The following is a 19,492-nucleotide window of genomic DNA, read 5'->3' as shown; positions in this document are numbered from 1 at the left end:
TTTGTTTCACATGTGGCCAAAGACTGTGTACTTTTCTTAATTATCATCTTCAGGACGTTGTTTGAAGTTTTGAACCATTGCTTACAAAATCTAGAACTTTGACAGACATGTTTTCAGTTCTTCGACATAATGGGTTCCATTTTTAGGTTATGATTTATAGTGAAAATACATGATACAGCTACAGCCAGCCTGCCATTCTGGAAATATGACTTCAATTAGAACGTTGTTTAAAAAAAAAAAAAGTTTTTAAAGTTTTTAAGGACTGAAAAGGAAATTTGTCTTAACTAATGACAAAGCCATTTGGTAATACATGTAATAGTAAAATGTTAACTAAAATCTAAAAGTCAAAAATATTAATTTTTAAAATGTAAATTTTAACAAAAATAAAACAGATTTTTATTATGAAGTTTATGGTCACCAGTCCACATCAAAAATGTGCTTGTTACAATAAGCATTTACAGAAGGTCACCATGGTAACCAGCAGGAACATGCTTCCATTCATTCTCCAGCTCTAAAAATTGACTTTAAAATGAAACAAATGACAGTCTGCACTGTATTTTCTGTATTCATCTGAAACCATGTGGCAGCAGCAGCAATAGAGTTCAAGCACTTTTGGAAAAAAATTTTAAAGAAAAAAAGTCACTCATGTCGTGTTTTTAGGTTGTTGTTTTGTTTTGTTTTTCTTGCTTTTACAGTTCACCATCAGCTGCAAGCTTTATTCAGTAAACCCGTGTCAGTTGACGCAAGGTGCCTGTAGAAATCAGAGCATGGTCCCACTCCTCCTGCAGCGCATGATGCTACATGCTGCAAAAATTCAAAGAAAATCCTAATAGTCAGAGGACTAGCCGCTTTTCTTCTCCCTGACTTTTTCTTTTTTTTTGTCTTGGTCAAAATGACTTTAGGGAAATTGCCCACTTCAGGGAATAGCGCCCCCAAATGATCCGCTTTTGGAACTGTACAATTTACCAGATGGTTTGGTCCAATTCCTTTTAAAGTTGCTCAGCTGGTCAAAACCCGTGTTTTTATTTCAGGACAGAAGAATTTCATGTTTGTTGACAAAGAAGCAGAATTTCGTGTCACTGCTATCTTGCAGTTTCTGTCCTCCTGACTCATTTCTAATTTATTTTCCTGCATTGTTTGGCCTTATCTAATGTTTGAGAGAAACTATGATACCGCAGTGTTTTCTCAGCCTCCATGTCAACAGTAATGAGCTTATTGTTTTCCTGCCAGTTTCCTGCAGGTTGACACCAGGAAAGCGTGGAGGCGGCTCCATTATCAGGACTCCGGGTTCATCCCTGCTACCAAATATAACGCTTTTATCCTCGTCTCACTTTTTCCATTCAGCCTGGAAGTGTTTAGTTGTCTGTAAAAATATGCTGACCAACTAAAAATGAACATGAAGGCTCTGCATATTTTGCATCAATAGGATTTTTTTCTAGGCAGAAAAATGCATCACTAGTGACTCTTTTTTTCTTAATGTTATTGTGAATGACTATTCATTTTGAAAGTGTACAGATTTCACCCAGCATGTTCCAATTCCTGAGGTCTGAACATCCTGTCTTCAAATCTGTTTACCTTCAAAAATGACGTGCAGATGATGAACAAGTTGAAACGATACAAATCTGAACCTTTTCCTTTTTATTCTCCAGAGATTTTTGTAGCCAGACAGAAGATTATAATCTAAAAATATACAGGAAAAAAATCCCGCTGTCTAAAGAAAAAAAATTCTTGAAGACATGGGTGTGAGCGATCAAACAAGTTTCGCATTGTGCAGCTCCTTTCATATTTCAAAAAGGTCAGACTTTCTGCTGTATTTATGGAAGGCATTTTCAGGGTTTGCAGATGCCAGCTTCCTCTGTTTGTTCACTTGTTCTAAGTTTAATACAAGGGAGGTCCTTTAGAGGTTATGAATGTTGGTTTCTGTGGAGAAAATGGGACCGAGATGGGACATTATGTCTGCTCCATTGAGGTGTATCCGCTTTTTAAAGCTCTTAACTGAAGTTTGTTAAAGGCGCAACTCAAAGAAAGCAAGATTCATTAAACTAAGCAAAAATAATTATGATATCCAAATATTTCAACAATAGTCGCAATAGTGACTAACAGGCAAAGATGGGTGAGTTAATGTTTCTTAAATAAAATAAACCTTTTATCTGCATAGTCTAATTAGCTTTTTTCTGAAATGCAAACTGTTCTCAGTTTTGTTTAGAGGCTGAGAAAACAAAAAAACGTAAAAAACATTTTAGAAGGTATAGGATATTTAAGGCTTTATAATAACTGCAAAAGCTGCCAAGGAGAAGGCTAAATAAATAAACTGAATAAAGGTAAATGGCGATACGAATGACAGAACTGCCAAAACCATCCAGAAAAATTTTAAGATAAATTAGTCTTAATTAATTTCATTTAGTTTGTAATTCATTACTATGACATATAAGGCAAAAAACAACAAATTTACAAAAGAAGACTGAAAATTTGGCATAAAACACTTAAAACAAGTAAGTAAATAAATAAATAAATGCAAATGTAAAGGCTATAAATTCAATTTAATTCAATTGTATTTGTATAGCCCAATATTACAATAATAGTCATCTCAATGGGCTTCATACAGGTAATTGTATAATAAATTTGAAATCATTAATAACATAAAATTCAATAGGTAATGGCTAAACTAAACTCAACAGACTAAAGTAAACTGGACATCCCTGCCCTTAGACCCTCCTTCTCTGTAAGGAAAAACTCATAAAAAAAGGCTTCTGGAAAAAAAGAAGAAACCTCAGGGGTGTCCACATGAAAGAGGCTTCCTCCCTCATGCAGGCGATGTACCTTAGAGAAGAATTAAGTTATCCAACTCTACAACTACATGTTTGAAAAGTCCAGCAGATGGGCTTTATCCAGATGGAGATGGGGGACGGCTGGGGGCGCCAGACGAGCTAAAGGTGAGGTCCACTCCCTAGTGTAGAAGCAGTGGTAGCGACGAGCCAGAGGCGAGGTACACGGTCAGGTACGGGAGCACGTTGAGCCAACTGGAATCTGGAATCACTCCCCCGGAGGAGAGTGGGAAAGAGGAAAAACATATGAATTGCACTGCTGAAGAACTACAGGATAAACAAATTCAAGAACAGTGGAGAGGAGGAGAGTAGAAGTAGATGAGAACAGAGGGCAGAACCCCAGTGCACCATAGTTTCCCCATCTTCAAACTTCTAGCACCCTATTAACTACTAATTGTTATTGTTTATGAATTTAATCTGATTACTAGCTAGTCTGACAATAAGCCTGTCCATAGCGAAATGTTTTAAGCCTCTGAATGTAGAAAATGTGTTAGCCTCTCTTACATGAGCTGGGAGTTTATTCCATAAGACAGGGGCTAAAAAAAATGCTAAAGCTGCCTTATGTAAAGTGTGAATTTATGAAAGATTTTACGGATTTTATTAAAACCAAGCGCATAGTAAAAACGTAAACATCTGCTAAAATATTAAAAGTCTTCATTATTTTTCAGCCAGTAGTTTCTGCAGAGAGTTGGGGGTTAGAATCTTTCCTTATGCATTTCAATGAGAATAAACTGGTCAAATATTAAAGACAAGTATAAAAATGAATGAAAACCAAAATTATTACAATGAATTTCCTGATGAACACTTGTGTTCTTTTCCAGAATGGTTGACTATTCGCATTCCTGCAGGACTGTCCTGGTTTCACCCTAAATGTAAACAGCTGTGAAAAGACCTGCTGCTTAGAGAACAGAACCAAAGGGCCAAACAAAGCCCAGATCCCATCGAACACTGCAGTGGTGCGGCCGAGAACCTGATCCAAGCTCAAGTCACTTTATGAAACCATGAAATCGATCAGAGTGGTTTCAGCTGCAACCGGAGCAGATCTGCCTGAGTTCTGATTGTCCATTAAAAAAATGGCTTCACTTTACGCAGAATCTAAAACGTAAAATTTTGGTTTGGTCTGGAAAAAAACGCTGATAACACCCCAAAATTAGTAAAAATAAATAAATAAATAAAAAGACATTTACATAAAATCCATTTGAAAAAATCTCCACTGTCCAAAAATGCTCCGGTTGGAGTTGTAGTTTCTCATGTGAGCTTTCTCTCATAATGTCCTTGTGTTCCGTGTGAAGGCACAGGATGTACTGAGCCTATTCTGCTTCAACGTTTGGTAGGTCCTTAGCTTTTGGGTTGAACACAGAAATAAATCCAAAATTTCACATTCAGAATCAAAATCACAAAAACGTGCAAAATAATACAAATATTAGCCATGTTAATTCCCCAACTGGTAGCAAATATCTCAAAGGCACCTATAATGATGAAAGAGCTTTGATGGCTGGTCATGATGACCTCTTTTAGTCTTCCAGTGTCCTGAAGCTGAAACTACTTTAAAAAAAAAAACAAGATCTGGAACATACTGTGGAGAATACTCAAACAAAAATAGTGTGAATGTTTCTTTGAAAAGTGAAAGAACGGGTTATTTCAGATCAACCGAAGAAACAACCGATCATAATACTTCCCCCACAAACCGCATAGGTATAACCTTACCCATCACAATTGGAATCTGGACTTTTCAGACCAAACAACTTGCTATTTTGAAAATTGAATTGCTTTTCCAAATCTTTTGCAATTTTATATAATATATGCAATTTTATATTATATATAATATATAATATAAGGGTAGAAAAATAAGTTTGCTTCTTTCTGCTTCCTTCATAGGCTGCATTTATTTTCTTCAAAGCTGTGAAGGTCTGTGGCTCAAAGACCTGAAGAAAACTATGGAATGGGGTCAGCTGTGTCTTGTATTTACTTCATGCAGTCCTTTTCAGTTTCAAAGCTGAGCACATTCTCATCTTTGTGATAGGTAGGACAAAACCTGGAAAACGTTTCTCTCTCCGGGCTTCATATGAATACAGTGAAAGGTTAAAGGGATCATACAAAGATTTTGCTATCAGATGTTGACTGTGTAAATTGTGTGTTTAACATTTCCAGAGGGCAGGAGGCGGAGTCTGATTGCCATTAAGATCGGCCACAGAAAATGTCAGTCGTCAGGGAAGGTGGACCCTTTGCAGACAGTGTTTTCAGGGAAGGCATTTTTTTTCAGTTACTGTTCAGGTGCAAGGAGTCTGCTTCTTGATGAAGCCGGTTATGTCTGATGTTTCTCATTGATATAAATCTCCTTGTTGCTGTTGCTACATCGTCTTTCTTGGTGTCATAACAGATGTTCCAGTGTTTTTAGGCTCCTTCCTGAACCTCTCGGAACCCAGGCAGTACTGTCTGGTTTAGCCACAATTTTTTATGACTTTTTGCCCCCACACTTGCTAAATAAATTACTTCAATCGCACTATTGTTAAAATCGCATTTGTGTTTTTTTGCAATGATGTTGTCTGAATGGAATTCTAACTTTTTACATTTATTATTTGTCATCATTTTGATGTTTGATTGGTTTTACACTCTTTCGGCTTTTCCCATCAGGGGTTGCCACAGCAAATCATCCTTTCCTTTTTTTTGGATGAGTCTCATGGTCAACTTGACAATGTTTTATGCTGGATGCCCGTCCTGACGCAACCCTCTCAATTTAGCTGGGCTTGGGACTGGCACAGAAGCAGAGAAGGGAAACAGGGAGCAGCCCAGATTCGAACCCTGGTTTCACGGACGGAAGACGCCGCCAACCAGCACAAGCTCAACTGGCTCCTGTTTTTTTCTCTGAATAATCAATTAAATAGAAATTGGTCTCGGCTGTGCTCACACTGAGGTGCGGTCAGGATTCAAGCAGATGTTTCTTTCAAACATCTTACATGCAGCATTAAGATCTGATCATCTTTATCCTGTTTTGATACAGGTATTTTATTTATTATATGTTATACTGGTCATATTAGTCAAAAAGGTGGCATTTTTGTTCCTCCCCTGTTTTTTTTATTATTAAGGCTTAATTGGTGATCTAAAGAAACTAAGATTTGTTTTCATCGCAGCAAAAGTTTAAATATAATTCTAAAAATATGCTTCTAAAAAAGCTTTGTCTCCCCCTCTGGTCCCCCGCAGTGACCGTCTCCAGAGTTTTAAATGCTCTTCATCTCCAAGCAACCCCGGTGCAAAGTTTCTGGATGCCACACACCTGACTTTCATTTGCAATCACTCACAGTACACTTAAGCACTGCACCGAGCCTCACTTAGTGGGAAGTATTGTTTGTGCCACTCAGCCTGCATTAGCCAGTGACATAGCCAGGCATGATCTTTTAAATTCCTGAACCTGTTTTGTCCCCGACTCAGTTTGCCTGCCGGCTGCCCCGATTGGTTACTCTCGTTTCTTCTGTGATGCTCCCATGCTTGTTGTTAACCCCTGCCTGCCTGACCCTAATTTAGCTTTGTGGACTTTTAGCCTAGCTTATCTACCTGCTGCAATTGGAATCAGCCTTCTGCCTGTTTTTGAGACAATTTCTATTTATTTTTTGTTTTGATAGAGCTCTTCAGAGATATTTTGATTTTCAAGTAAAGCAAAAGTTGATCTGATTCAGTGTAATGCATGCTTTCATCCAGCACTCATTGTTAAAGTTGCACTTTCCTCAAAAATACTTGTGACTCTCAATAATCTCTAAAATGTGACCTTACAGAAACATAAAAACCTGCAATTTCAATGTGATCAAAATTATAAGTAGTCCAGCCAGACCGACGAACTGTTAATACTATAAAAGAAATAAACTGTTTCAGCACTCAGAAAAAAAGCGTAATTTTAGTATACGTCTGTCAACAACCCAACTATAAAAAGTCTGCTTCTTGTCCTTTCACTTTAACAATAAAAGCTGCATTCTACACTGCAGTTTCTGAGCCAAAAAACAGTGGGATCAATTCAGAACCAAGAGCTATAATTAAACAGTAAAAGGGTGGGGAGCCTTGTCTGGCCTGTGTCTGTGAAAGGGTCAGCGACAGACTGTTTTTCCTCTGAAGTTAGCCATACGTCCAGATTTTCAGCAACATTTAACATAAGACTCTTGAATACAATTTGGTGTTCACTTCAACGAGCAGAAAACGTCACCCTAATAGCAAAAAACAACACAATTTGTCCAATACATAGGTTTTACAGTTTGACAGTAAATTATGAAATGAAATATCTTTGTTGTCATTGTACATGTACAACGAAATTACAGTGCATTTTTTTCGGTGGAATAACAAAAAGTCAAAATAAAAAAAAAAAAACTAAAATTGCGAAATAAGACAGTATAAGATAAAATATACAAAAATATAAAAACACCAGGAGGTTACACCTTCTCCAGCTATTGCACGCTTCCCTTAATAAATTAACTTTATTATTATGGTTGAGGGGAAAAATAATAGCCAACCAGAAAGTACAATTTTAGTGATTGCCCAAGGACACAACAACAGTTGACTGGGGGAGCGGGGATCGAACCGCTGACTATTCAATCATTGGCTGACATGCAAAACCACCTGAGCCTCTGCTGTCAAAATGAATGATAATTCATACAATACTACAAAGGTCTAAAATACATTTCTGATTTCAGTTCATCTCGTCTTGAAATTCTGCCCTCCATTCCCAACCATTCAAAGGATTGTGTCTCCAAATAATACTACCTTCATATCAGGGATTCATGGGGCTCAGAGAAAGGATATATGAGCAGTGGATCTAAACTGTCCGAGTGTTAGCTGACATTTGAATGAGGGTTGTTATATCTTCAAAACCCCGGTAGGTGTCTCACCTCTGAATTCTGCAATCAATCATTTTAAAGTGTTGCAGTTCTATAAATATCCAAAAGAGGTCGCTGTTTTAAAACTTTTAACTGATGCACCTTCTAAAACGTGTTTTTTTCTTTTGCTCAATTTTTTTGTTGTTGTTGTTGTTGCACAAAGAAATTAAGCATATGATATTTGGAATCTAAATAATTTTGTCTTAATTCATTCAAGAATCATTCAAGGTTTATTGAAATAATCTTCAACAATTGGATATTGTAAGGCCCAAAGTCCTGTTTTAATTAAAATGATCAAAATTTTTTAAACTTTTGCTTTAAAGTTCCTGTCCACAATTTGGTTAATTTTGGAGACGAACACTGAAAACACTTTAAGGGAGTAAATTCAACATAATATGCAAGTCGGTACTTAATATGCAAGTCGGTACTTCATTTCTATAGTACCTATGACGGATCAAATCTCAAAATTATTTTAAAAAATAAAAGACAAGCAAAAATCTCAAAGCTGTACTGCTCCTCTCCTAAACTCTTACACACCTACAGGTAAGCTTTCAGAACCAATTGTGTCTCCAGTCTTCATCCTCTTCAATGTCTTCCTCACCTTGTCTTTGATGATCTTTTCTAGTTCCTGCAACAGCTTTTCTGTCTGTGCTCTCTAACATTTTCCATCAAACTTATGGAACCTGTTATCCCCTTCATCCCCCTACCCTGCTGTACATTCTTACATTTCTGCCTCTTTCTGACTCGATCCTCTGGACTCAATCAGACGTTGGTCCGGCCCAAAAGCACAGAGTTGCACCCTTTTTGTGATCACTCTGTAAGATGTAACCCCGCCCATCATGATTTTTTTTTCACCAGGGAATAGTTTTCATTTAAATTTCAGATCTAAATCAATGAATCATTATATATAAAGCACCATTGATTTACAAATTAATAAAAAATACTACATGTCCGTTAAAATACAGACCCAGGGACACATTCTCACTCCTTAAACCCCTGAAATCTCTGTACCTGGAGGCAGCCATTGGTCCAGCAATTAACGGAAGGACACAGCATCACTGGAGCATGGCGGACCCCCCCCCCTGCCACGGCCAGAGCAGCTGGAGCAGCAGCTGGTCCAGACAGAGAAGACTTCCACTGAGAAAACCCTGTTAATAAAACACAAATAAATAAATAAAAGCAGCACAGGTTTAAAGTTGTTGAAACTGTAAGGAAAGCTGTAAAGAGAGGGGAAATTTACACATTTGATACTAGTGCATTTATGAAATATTAACAGCTATAAATGAGGAATTGTACTTTAAAAATTTGTAAGGAATATGTTCCTAACCAATGCTTACTGCCTAAGATGAATAACATACAATCTTTTTCTTTTTCATTTTCAAGATGTGCTCTACCATTTGGTGCAGCAGACAGTTTACTGATTTTATTCCTGTGACGTTGATGAAGGTTTTCTGGATGCTGTGGACATGAGCTCCTCTAGGGTCCATGAAATCAATTGTGGGGTTCCTCAATGATCAATTTTAAGCCCAGTACTTTTTAATCTATACATGTTGCCACGTATGGGTTCTACTGGAAGACAAAGCATTGGCTTTCATGACTACACTGATGATCCACACCTCTACATCTCTGTGTCTCCTGATAAAGTAGTGTACTTTTAAACTACGGTTTAATAGACATCGGTTCAGAAAACAAGACAGAGAATATTTTATCAACAGACTTTTCAACTTTGTTAGTAGGTGAAAATTATTACACTCATTTTAAAATCTGTGTCATGGCTCCCAGTACAATTCCCAATAATAGAGCCTTTTGGGTCATTAAGCTCCTCGTCCTATATTTAAGGGAGCGTCCAACCACCCTGATGAGGAAACTTTTTTCAGCCATACTGGATTGCAATCAACCCCAACAATGCACACTGAAGATCCTGGTCCAATGAAGAGAGCAGAACAATATTAAGAACAGGAATGATGTCCTGCAGCCCCCAAAGTAGACTCCAGCCCCAGACAGCACCAAGAAGTTCTTTCACAAAAATCATTATGAACAGAACCAGTGATACTGGGCATCCTAGCCTGGAGACTCCGTGTAAACTGGTTTGATTAACCGCCAGCAACATAAATTAAGATCCTGCTCTTGTTAGAATGTCAGCAGAAGGTTGAACTTGAGTCAAACCCCTCAGTATGGGGCCCCGCACCCCACAGAACACAGCAAGGGAGAAGATCAAAAACGTTCTCCAAATCCACAAAACATGTGTGGATTGGAAGGGCAAAATCCCATGAACCCTCAAGCACTGTTTATAACCCGCAGAGTTAATTTGCTGTTCCAGGACCAGGATCACTGTCCTTGCCCATGTGGTCATTAGAGTCTTCCAGTAGAACAAGAGAGCCTCCAATCAGACTACCTTCCAGAACCCATTCCCAAAGACTCCAAGAAGGTTGGTTATAGTCTGGGCTGCTGCCTCTATCAAGATCTCTAATCTCTCTATGGGTAGATACATTCATTCTCTGTTTTAATTGTGAAATTTATTTTTTTAAATTGGGGGGTTTATTGAATTATTATTATTATTATCATTATTGAATTATTATTACTGCATTTATTAAAACAAGGTTTTTGGCTTATTGGCTTTTGGAAGGAAACTAAGGTAACACATACAAAAAAAAATATGTGTCTGCTTTCATTTTTGAGTAGACTAATTCTAAGAATATGTTTAGATTGTGGAAAATAGACTTTAGATTTATTTTTTAATATCATATCAAGAGTAACAGTTGATGTTAAAGCATCAACCGCAAAGGGATCACTTTAAAATCAAAAGAAGTGAGTCGTACGAATTACATTGAAAAACATATGTACTGACAGTAGAGGATACGTCAAATAACCAAACAAAAGAATCAGGGATGCTTGTCATTGGGTTTTACTTGCTTTCATGCTCAGAGTACCTAATACAGTTATTTTTTATGTAAACTCTATTAATAAAAATCAATTTAAAAAATCAATATAGAAAACTTTTGACTACTTGCTTTTATTAAAGCTTTGATTAAAGGCTAAATACATTTTTCAGCAAAGCTTCAATATTATATTATTGAGTAGTTTGTTAATATTAACCAAAGAATTAATATATATTATTATAGTACAAATACTGTAGTATTTATGCTATTATTTGTTTGTTTCTGATGTGTTTGATAAAATAAATCATGGCAAGTTGGTTGTCAACAAAGATTTCTCCAATAATAAATGAAACTCCTACCTTTTATGGTATTCTCGTCACATAACTGTGTTGTATACGGAATGCTTCAATCCAATTCCTGTTTCAGGGGACAGAATCCACCCTGCCATAAACCATTATATGCTGAGGTGGGGATTTGTCACCTGCAGTGGTAATTATTCTCGATTGTAGTTTCTAAATTAAAAGAACAAACTGAACTTTTTGTCTGTCCTTGATTTACAACAGTTTGAATAATTAAAAAAAAAATCCAGAAATGTAATTTAACATTAATTTATTATATGTGTCTTCCATCATCAAAAATGCTACAAAAACGTGTTAAAAACACCATTTCATCAAAGTGGGTCTTTTAATATTATTTTTCATAATTTATTTTATAATATTGTTAGATTTGAAAATTATATCCGCCTTAAAAAGGATGTTTTCTTGTTACAAGCACCACTGACTAACTTTAACCATATCGTACCCACTGTAACCAGATTCTACCCACACTTGACAAAGATCTTCACTTCCTGTAGCACTGCGGTCACGTGGTTACGCTCCTAACCCGTGGCGCGTGCAGGACTCCTACTCAGATTTTTTTTTCCCCAGGTGGGGGAGGAGTTAACTAGGTAGCTGTGCGCTTGCGCATCTCAACTTAATCTGTTCACAATGTACTAAAACAAGTTTTTATTTTTAGGCGTTTAACAAGCTAGAGTGAAGCTAAAAACATTTTTGGTTCGTTTTTATAAATTTTCTAGACTTTTTGAGGCGGTACCATTTCTTCCTCCCACCCCCAAAGTTACTTTTGTGACTGGTTTGCTGCAGAAGCTAGTTCCGCGTTAGCATCTCGACTGTCCGGAGTGATTCCGAGTTGCGGCGCTTCGTCTGGATAAACTGTCCTACGAACTAACTATTTTTCCGGGGGGAAAGGTGAGCTTACCACACACCACACACACAACAGTTGTGTTTATTTGTATTAAAGTAATTTTGGGAAAATTAACGCTAAGTCGGCGGACGAATCCCAGGCAGGAGCGGAACCACCTGTTGCTCTATCATGAGTCCATCCATGATTTAACCTGAACTCGCGGCTGTCAAGAATTATTTCTTCACGGGTTTCTGTTTCAGTTAAAGTTAAAGGAAGAAAAACAACAGGTATGGCTTCAAGTACGCCTTGCTTATGGCTTATCGCCTCTAAAATTACCTCTGACTGTCGTTATAAGCCATAGTGCGGGAGCAGCGTTAACTAGGTCAACGGTTAATCAGCAAAAACCAGCGCTGAGCGTCCCGGTGCTTTTTGCATTAGTGTAATCACACCGACTGAACACCAATCCGGAAGAGGCTTTCAAATATGTCTTGTTTTCTCGAGTGAAACTTAACATTCCTCCACGGTCCGTGAACTTGTTCCGACAAGTATCCGATGCGCATACCGATCATCCGGGGAGACCGGCAGGGTGGGAAGAGGAGGGAGGTAAACAAAGGGAGCTGCGGTGTTTCTGTCCCATCAGGCCGACTTCACCGGAATCAGGTCAGCCTCGGTTCTGTATGCAGAAGGATGGTTGCCTCTGACTCCTACGGCGGAGCAAACTCCGGACGACCGGGGAATAGTGTCAGGATGGGCCGATGGCTCGGGAGGGTGGGAAAGAAGGGAACACCGACCTACTCTACCCAATTCTTTTAAACATAGCCCAGTTTATTTGGCCGCTGGTCATGGCATTTTGAGCTGCAAACATTGCAGAATTTTTTTCTTTTAGCTAGTCTGGGAGTCATAGATTTGAGAAAGTATAATCTTACATTGTTGCAGATTCTAGTATTTTCTAACCGTTGTGGACTGATAACCTTATCATATATATTCCAGGCTTTCTTAATTTACAATACAAATTAGACATTTATTTTCTGACACCAATAATATTTCAATTTTATACTGATCTGGTTTTTGCTGTAGGTGAAATGGGGGGAGGGAAGCATTAAATTCTAGAGGTTCAACAATTCAATTTTAAGGATTTGATTCACAACACAATTTGTGATTGTGGTTATGATTCATAGTTGAAATTGGTTAGTTTTGCATGATCGGATTCACTGACATCAAATTCGATCCAGGACATCTCTTCAAAGGTGTGACTCCGGTACTGAACAGTGCAGGTGAAGTTTTCCAGATTCCTTGTTTTTCTTGCAAGATACATAAGTGGACGTTAAATATGTGTACAAACAAACAAATAAACAAGAGTTAATGGCAAATCCATTCTCGTCTTAGTTTCATAAAGGCCACTGTATTTCCACATAAAAGTAAGACAAACAGAACATTATTAGAACATTAAGGTCACATGTCTTTGCAAAATTCAGTGTTTCCACACATTATTGTAATGATAGATCAATATATTTCATTTTAAAAATATATAATTTATTCAAATAACGTGTTTCACACTGAACGACCTGGTTGGAATTTAGGAGTATAAATAGATTCATTGTTTAAGTTAAGTAATCGTTTCACCCCTAATAAGTTCAGTTCAAGGGTTAATGGTGTTTAGGAATGTTTTGAAACTTTGGCCCTCTAATAATCTGATCAGTTTGCTGGTGACAGGGACTCGCTGAGCACCAGTCAGCTCCTTTTCTTATGCAAACTGCAGCTTGGCACTGCATTTGGCCATGCCAGCTTCACAGAATGAACTTGGCACAATGGGGGATTGTGCTCTTCACAATTGTGGATGAAATGTTTATCTGAGAGCAGTTCCTAACGAGCTGTCCTCTAACAGGGAACTGGCTCATTGTGTGGGGTTTGTAAGGAGACGGGGCAAACACAACCCAGACGAGTTTAAAGATAAATATTTTTTTGCCTTTTTAAATGTTAAAAAGTGCACCATTCCTTTTTTATACTGAATAGATTTTATTTTAAACGACCATTGGATAAAGATGATGCTTTACATCAATAAACAAGTGTGTTCTGTACAGAGGACAGAAATATTCAAGACAGGTTGACCAACTTTAACTATGACCTTGACTAACTGCCTGTATTGATGTTCCTAAAATCAAAGCACACTTAATGAGAGTAAATGCCGTTGCTTAATTGCAAGAGGTTTCCAGACTCTGGTGGTGGCCTTGGAAAGTTTTAAAAAGCTAGAAAATGTAGTTTAAGCCAATTTGGGCTCATCTGAATGGCAATAAAAAACTTCTTAATTGATGTATCACAGTCTGGCTGTCTTCAATGGCGAACTCGTGGATTGCTGGCGATCAATCTCAGTTTTTGTGATTTAAACCTTTTCTTTTTAGCTGTCATGATTACTTTTAAGGCCTTCAGTGTTTTGGGGGATGATGGAAAATGCTGCATAAACCACAGAGATGGACTTGACTGTGAGCTGCTGCTGATGGAGGTAGTGGTGGTGGTGGTATAGGAAGGACAATAATGTGATGCAATGACTGCAAAAAAACTCAGCATCTGTGTTCCATTAATGATCTCCACTCTCAGCTCTAAGTACCTTTTGTACTTCATTGAAAGACCCGTCTTCCGTACATTTGGATTCACTCGCAGTCTTGTTTTATCAGGCGACAGTTTCATTTCAGTGCATGTTGTTGCCCGTATTGCAGTCATGTGCATGGACAAACACAAAAGAGGTGCGTCATGGGAATTTGCAGGAATACTGCTGATGGATTCAGTTCCCAAAGCGGACAGTGGGGGTGGCGCTTTACCTGCAGGTGCATTCGGCTGCAGAGGGAGCAGTCTGTGGACTGAGGCAGAGTCCAGCGTACTTGAGTTCAACCCTTGGATTCCTGTAAAATAGTAACTTCAGAGTGTGAACTCTGCTCCTCTCCTCATTCACATGGTCTGCAGCAGGTCCACTTTCCTCCCTGTGTGCATGCAGTGAAGGAAACATGAACTTGGCTCAGTGTTTGCTCTCCTGCCAGCTGGCACCATCAGTGTGTGTTGGGGGGTGTCTCTGAGAGCTGAACTTTATCTAGTAAATTATTTGTGCGTTCAAGTGTGGATCCACTTCTCTGCTCCAGAGCTCATTCAAAACGATCCATTTAACATGATTAAAGGCAGAACAGAATAAAGTTCTATCCCTCCTGGTTTCATCAAATTTGTTCTGAATTCTTGAGTATTATGTACTGTAAAAAACAAGTGAATCATAAGCCGTTTTCTAGGTTTACATTTTTACGTTACAGCCGGAAAACTGGTCAAACCAGCCAGAGTGAGTCACTGCTGAACACGGGCGTTGTAAGCCGTTCACACGATCCCCTTAAAACGTCTTCAAACCAAAGGAAATTGTTTATATTTGATAAAATGGAGCAGCTCACTTATTACCCAAACATGGATTTACCAACACTGATTTTAATCTGGGTGTAACATAATTATCCGAAGACCTCAGGCCTCTGTTAATGGCAGGTTCATTATATTTTGTAGGGAAGTTGAAGGTATGATGAGGAGAAAAACAATGTAAACACTACTTACAATTTAATAGCCACTAAATGACAGAGGAATAACACTGAGGGATAGAAAATAAAGATAAAATGATATGGGAAATTCAGTTATTTCTGTGCATTTTTCTTTCTTTTTAGGGGGGTTGTTTTTTCGTTTTATGTCTTGATTTGTATTGTTTATCCAGAAGACATAGTTTGGCTTTAGATGGGGTGGAACTTGTTTTAAACAATAAATGATCAACTAAATAGTTGGCACTCTGTGTTTTATTGTTAATGAAGGAAAAATAAGGTCTAAATTTAGAAGAAAGTGTTAAAAAATATTAGAATTTTAGTAACAATCTAGCGGGATGTTGTGCTTCTAATTTAGACACTCTCAGTTTTTTAAGTTGGTTCTGTGTTTTTTTTTTTTGTATCAAGGAAAACTGTTGAACTGAAGCCTTTTTGTGTGAAATTTAATGAGATTACCCGACAAAATAGACAGTATCAGTTTTCAAGTCTGCTTTAACAGAAACCATTCCTCTTTTGTTTTTGAAGCTTTTAAATATAGAATGTAACATTTATGTTTTGAATTTTTTTTTTAATGCTCACAATTATGAAGATGTGGTTTTCGTAACGGGGTGGAGAATAACTTCCAATTTTTAGGCTCTTCCAAAAGGATCAAGATGATGAGTGTTGTCTGCATTGTTTTTACTGATCTACAGTTGATGATTTATGAGGATCTGAGGGGTTATGTCCTCCTGAAGACCTTGTGCCACATTCCAAGAAAGAGACAGCACAAGCTGAAACGTTATCTAATAAAAAAGCTTACACTGCATGTTGTTTTCTTTCTTTTTTTTTTAATCAAAGTCAGCAACAAAAGTGTTGACCTTGTGTCTTTGTGCGTCTTGAACTTGTGTGTTTACGTTTCACAGGACTGCTACTGTTCCATTTGGACATAAGGATCAGAGGTCACAGCCACACTCTCCCCTGGGAAACTGTTATTAACCACCAATGATCTTCGGGAAAAGTGAGTGGACTGCGTGAGTTCGGAACGACATCACAAAGGCAGACACAATGACATTTCTTTTTCCTTTTTAAAAGCACAGACGCAGTTAAAATTGGAGATAGGCTGGCCTGGTCTGCACCTTCAGACACTGCTAAAGCACGCTGCTGTGCCCAGCACGGTGCTCCATGTGCATTCAGCTCCATCACACAGATTGAGTTATAGCTATTATCTGTGGAGGCTTTGACGTTCCTGTCACGGCGTGCTCACATCTGCTGCCTCAGCCAAATGCAGGCGTCCCTCTTTCACAGCTGCTGTGAAACTGAGGGGAAATGCAAACTGTCAGCTGCCTATTTGTCCTTGTCCTCCTGCCTCTAATCGGTTCACACGCCCCCAACCACCCAGAGCCTTAAAGGTGCAGGGATTCACTTTGTGTGCCTTTCAGACCAAATGCTTTTGAAGCTTTGTGTCTGGTTTAAAGCATTTTATTGACTTTCTGATCATGATCGATAATGGTAACAAAAACTGACTTGTATATATGTAACTTTTTTAATAATAAAAATAAAAACCTCTTCAATTAAAGGCATTACATTTTTCTCCATTGATTCAAAAAGTCAGAAATTCAAAATGTTTGCATGAAAAAAACGGCGTTTTTATGTTTCCTTTTTTTATAATTCCCCCTTTTGTTGGTTTAGGTTTTAAAATCAAAGTGTGAAAAATTAATCTAAATGTAAACAAATCACAAATCATCCAAAAATCAAATGAAGTGTGAACTTATGAATCAAAATTTATTGGATTTATTAGTGTTTGATGGCAAAACTCCCATTCAATGCATTTAGTGAATGAGTAACTGATGGTTTTCTTTGCCCCAACACTCAAAAGATTCACTTGGTTTGAATCAAAAACTGGTTTCTGCTCATGTCATTACTTCCTTCATCTGCACACCTGTGAAAACCCAAACCAGAGTCTGGTCCTCAGGGGATCCAGGTTCTGAAGAAGGCAGATAATCAGCTTGTCTAACCTTTAAATTCACAGCTTCTCTGGTCGTATTTCAGTGGAAGTACTCAACATCCCACAATGATTATCTGTTTATTTTCCAATTTTTATTATTTATTTACAATTTTCTTGATTTTCTTTTTTTCTTTTTGTTTATTTAAAATTCTGTTTCTTTCTCTTGCCTTTGCTCTGATAAAGCAGTTTTCCGTCATCTCTACAGCATTGATCACACATAAACACAAACTAAATATATTGTAAATGGTCTCTTAGTCTTTTACAACATTGTTTTTGTTGGTGGCCTGGCTGACATCTCCTAAAGCAGTGTTTACACCAGCACACCAGCATCCCCAAAAAAAAGAAGCAGAAATTCACGATCGACAGAGCGCCCCCCCCCCACGCCGCAATCTCACGTGGATTTTTGTGATAATTGTGGCAGAAAAAGCAGGAAGTTGCGGCTGTTTTTTCTAAGAGATGAAATAAAAGTTCAATTCGGAAATTTAGAAACTGTTTGTTTGTTGTGGTTTCAAGACGTTTCACAAGGTCGACTCAATATGCGCTGTCCCTTTAAGCCAATGCATCATGGGAGATGTAGTGTGAAAACGGCAGAAAAAGGGCAGAAAGACTCGCGTCTCTGAGCTTCATTGTTTTGTTCACTTGTTCCACGGTCTGATACCGGATTCTGTGGAAAGCTACACCGCTAAAGACGAGCTTTATCTGGTATTTATGTTAGAACTGAGCAACTTTATCAACAGAATTAAGAACAAGGAAGTGAAGACTTTAAGCACTTCTGATTGGTCAGACTGATGACATGTGATCAAGCCTTCAAGAATGATTGGCGGAGACAGTTAAAGGGACGGGACTTTTCCGCAAACTGCTATAGCTGCAGGTAAATCGCGGTACCGTCATAATTATCAAAATGTCTTTAATAGAATTAAATAAACACAAAGAAAAAGTAATTTTAAAATCTTTTATATTCCTAATTACTCAGTGTTTTATCAGGGCCTGTTTGGATGAACAAAGAGCTGAAATCCTGGAGATGGAAAATGTTCTTAGTGAAGTTAATGAGGGCAATTTCCCACGGCACACTTGACCATCTCCCACGGCACACACACTGGTTGAAAAACACTGTCCTAAAGTATTGTTTGTGTTACCTCATAGCAAGACTGGTTTGTCGTTGTTTGCATTCAGCTTAATGAGCATCAACAAGCGTCTCAATGAATTTCCCAAAATCCTCCTTCCTCCCCTCCATCCTAAAGCACATGCTGCCCCGATCCAGACTTCTATAAACTCAGTGCAGCTTTATGTACTGCAAACTGCTGATCTCACCTTCAAATTAACCAAACATTGGAGATCCATGCATTTTATCACTTTGTTTTCTCAATATTGTTTTCAGTCTTATTGTTTAATGTTCTCTGTTCCACTCAGACATTATCAGTATGCAAGGTTTTGCGTCATATCAAAGCAAAACTTCAGATGTTTAAACATGTTTTTTTTGTTTGGTTACAGTTTCTGGCTTCTGACTTTTGGGTGCTGTGATGGAAAATCCTGGTAAGAAAAACAGTATTTATTTTCTCTACTGGTACATCTAAAAAGTTAGAATATCCTGAGAGAGTTTGACGAGCTTTGTGAGTCATTTCAATCAGTCTTACTATTATTTTAGATACAATTCTTTCACATATATTAAACTATTTGAAGCTTTTACAATATAGCCTATACATACTGAACACCCACATATTTTTTTTTCTTCTTTCAGAAAATTGTATCAGAAAAAGCTGAAATAAGGATGTTTTTGTCACAGACTTCTGAAAGCTAAGATCATTTCTATGCATTTAGTACTTTATTATTGCATCAATGCTCTGCAGGATGAGGCCTTCAGCCCATGGAGCTGCATAGGTGTTGCTCTGATGCTTTCAGGTCTCCTGCCTTGTTGGGTTTCATGTCTTTAATCTTCCTCTTAATAACAGCTCCTAGATTGTCTGTCAGGTTCAGGTCAGGTGAATTTCCTGGCCTATAAAACACAGTAAGACCACGACTGCTGAAGCGGTTTTGGGCACCTTTGGTAGTGTGGGCAGCTGCCACGTCCTGATGAAATAAGGGTTAGAGTAGCAGAAAGTACTCTAGAATTCCCTGATTTCTGGAATCCATTGACTGTGGACTCCAGACAACACAGTGGACCATCACCAGCATGACACGACACTTTAAAGCATCACTGACTGTTGAC

The 19,492-nt window shown here is 38.0% G+C and overlaps 1 protein-coding gene across 4 annotated transcripts in view; it reads left to right on the top strand.

The window, feature by feature from the left end:
- The first annotated feature begins 11,474 nt into the window (after nt 1-11,474).
- phactr4a (phosphatase and actin regulator 4a) overlaps nt 11,475-19,492 on the top strand; it is a 35,599-nt gene continuing 27,581 nt past the window's right edge. For 2 of the 4 annotated variants that reach the window (XM_078955328.1, XM_023960014.2), the window contains exons 1-3: nt 11,475-11,810; nt 16,205-16,299; nt 18,778-18,819. In XM_078955328.1, coding sequence (XP_078811454.1) covers nt 18,807-18,819 — 13 coding nt within the window. In that variant the 5' untranslated portion in view covers nt 11,475-11,810; nt 16,205-16,299; nt 18,778-18,806. Of the gene's footprint in view, nt 11,811-16,204; nt 16,313-18,777; nt 18,820-19,492 lie in introns of those variants that run through there. The other 2 variants (XM_023960013.2, XM_078955326.1) reach the window with 2 other exon arrangements.

The sequence above is a fragment of the Oryzias latipes genome, chromosome 11 (genome assembly GCF_053564925.1).
Source record: "Oryzias latipes strain Hd-rR chromosome 11, Olatipes_Hd-rR_3.1".
Taxonomy (NCBI): Eukaryota; Metazoa; Chordata; class Actinopteri; order Beloniformes; family Adrianichthyidae; genus Oryzias; species Oryzias latipes.
This window is presented reverse-complemented; position numbering and strand designations above follow the sequence as displayed.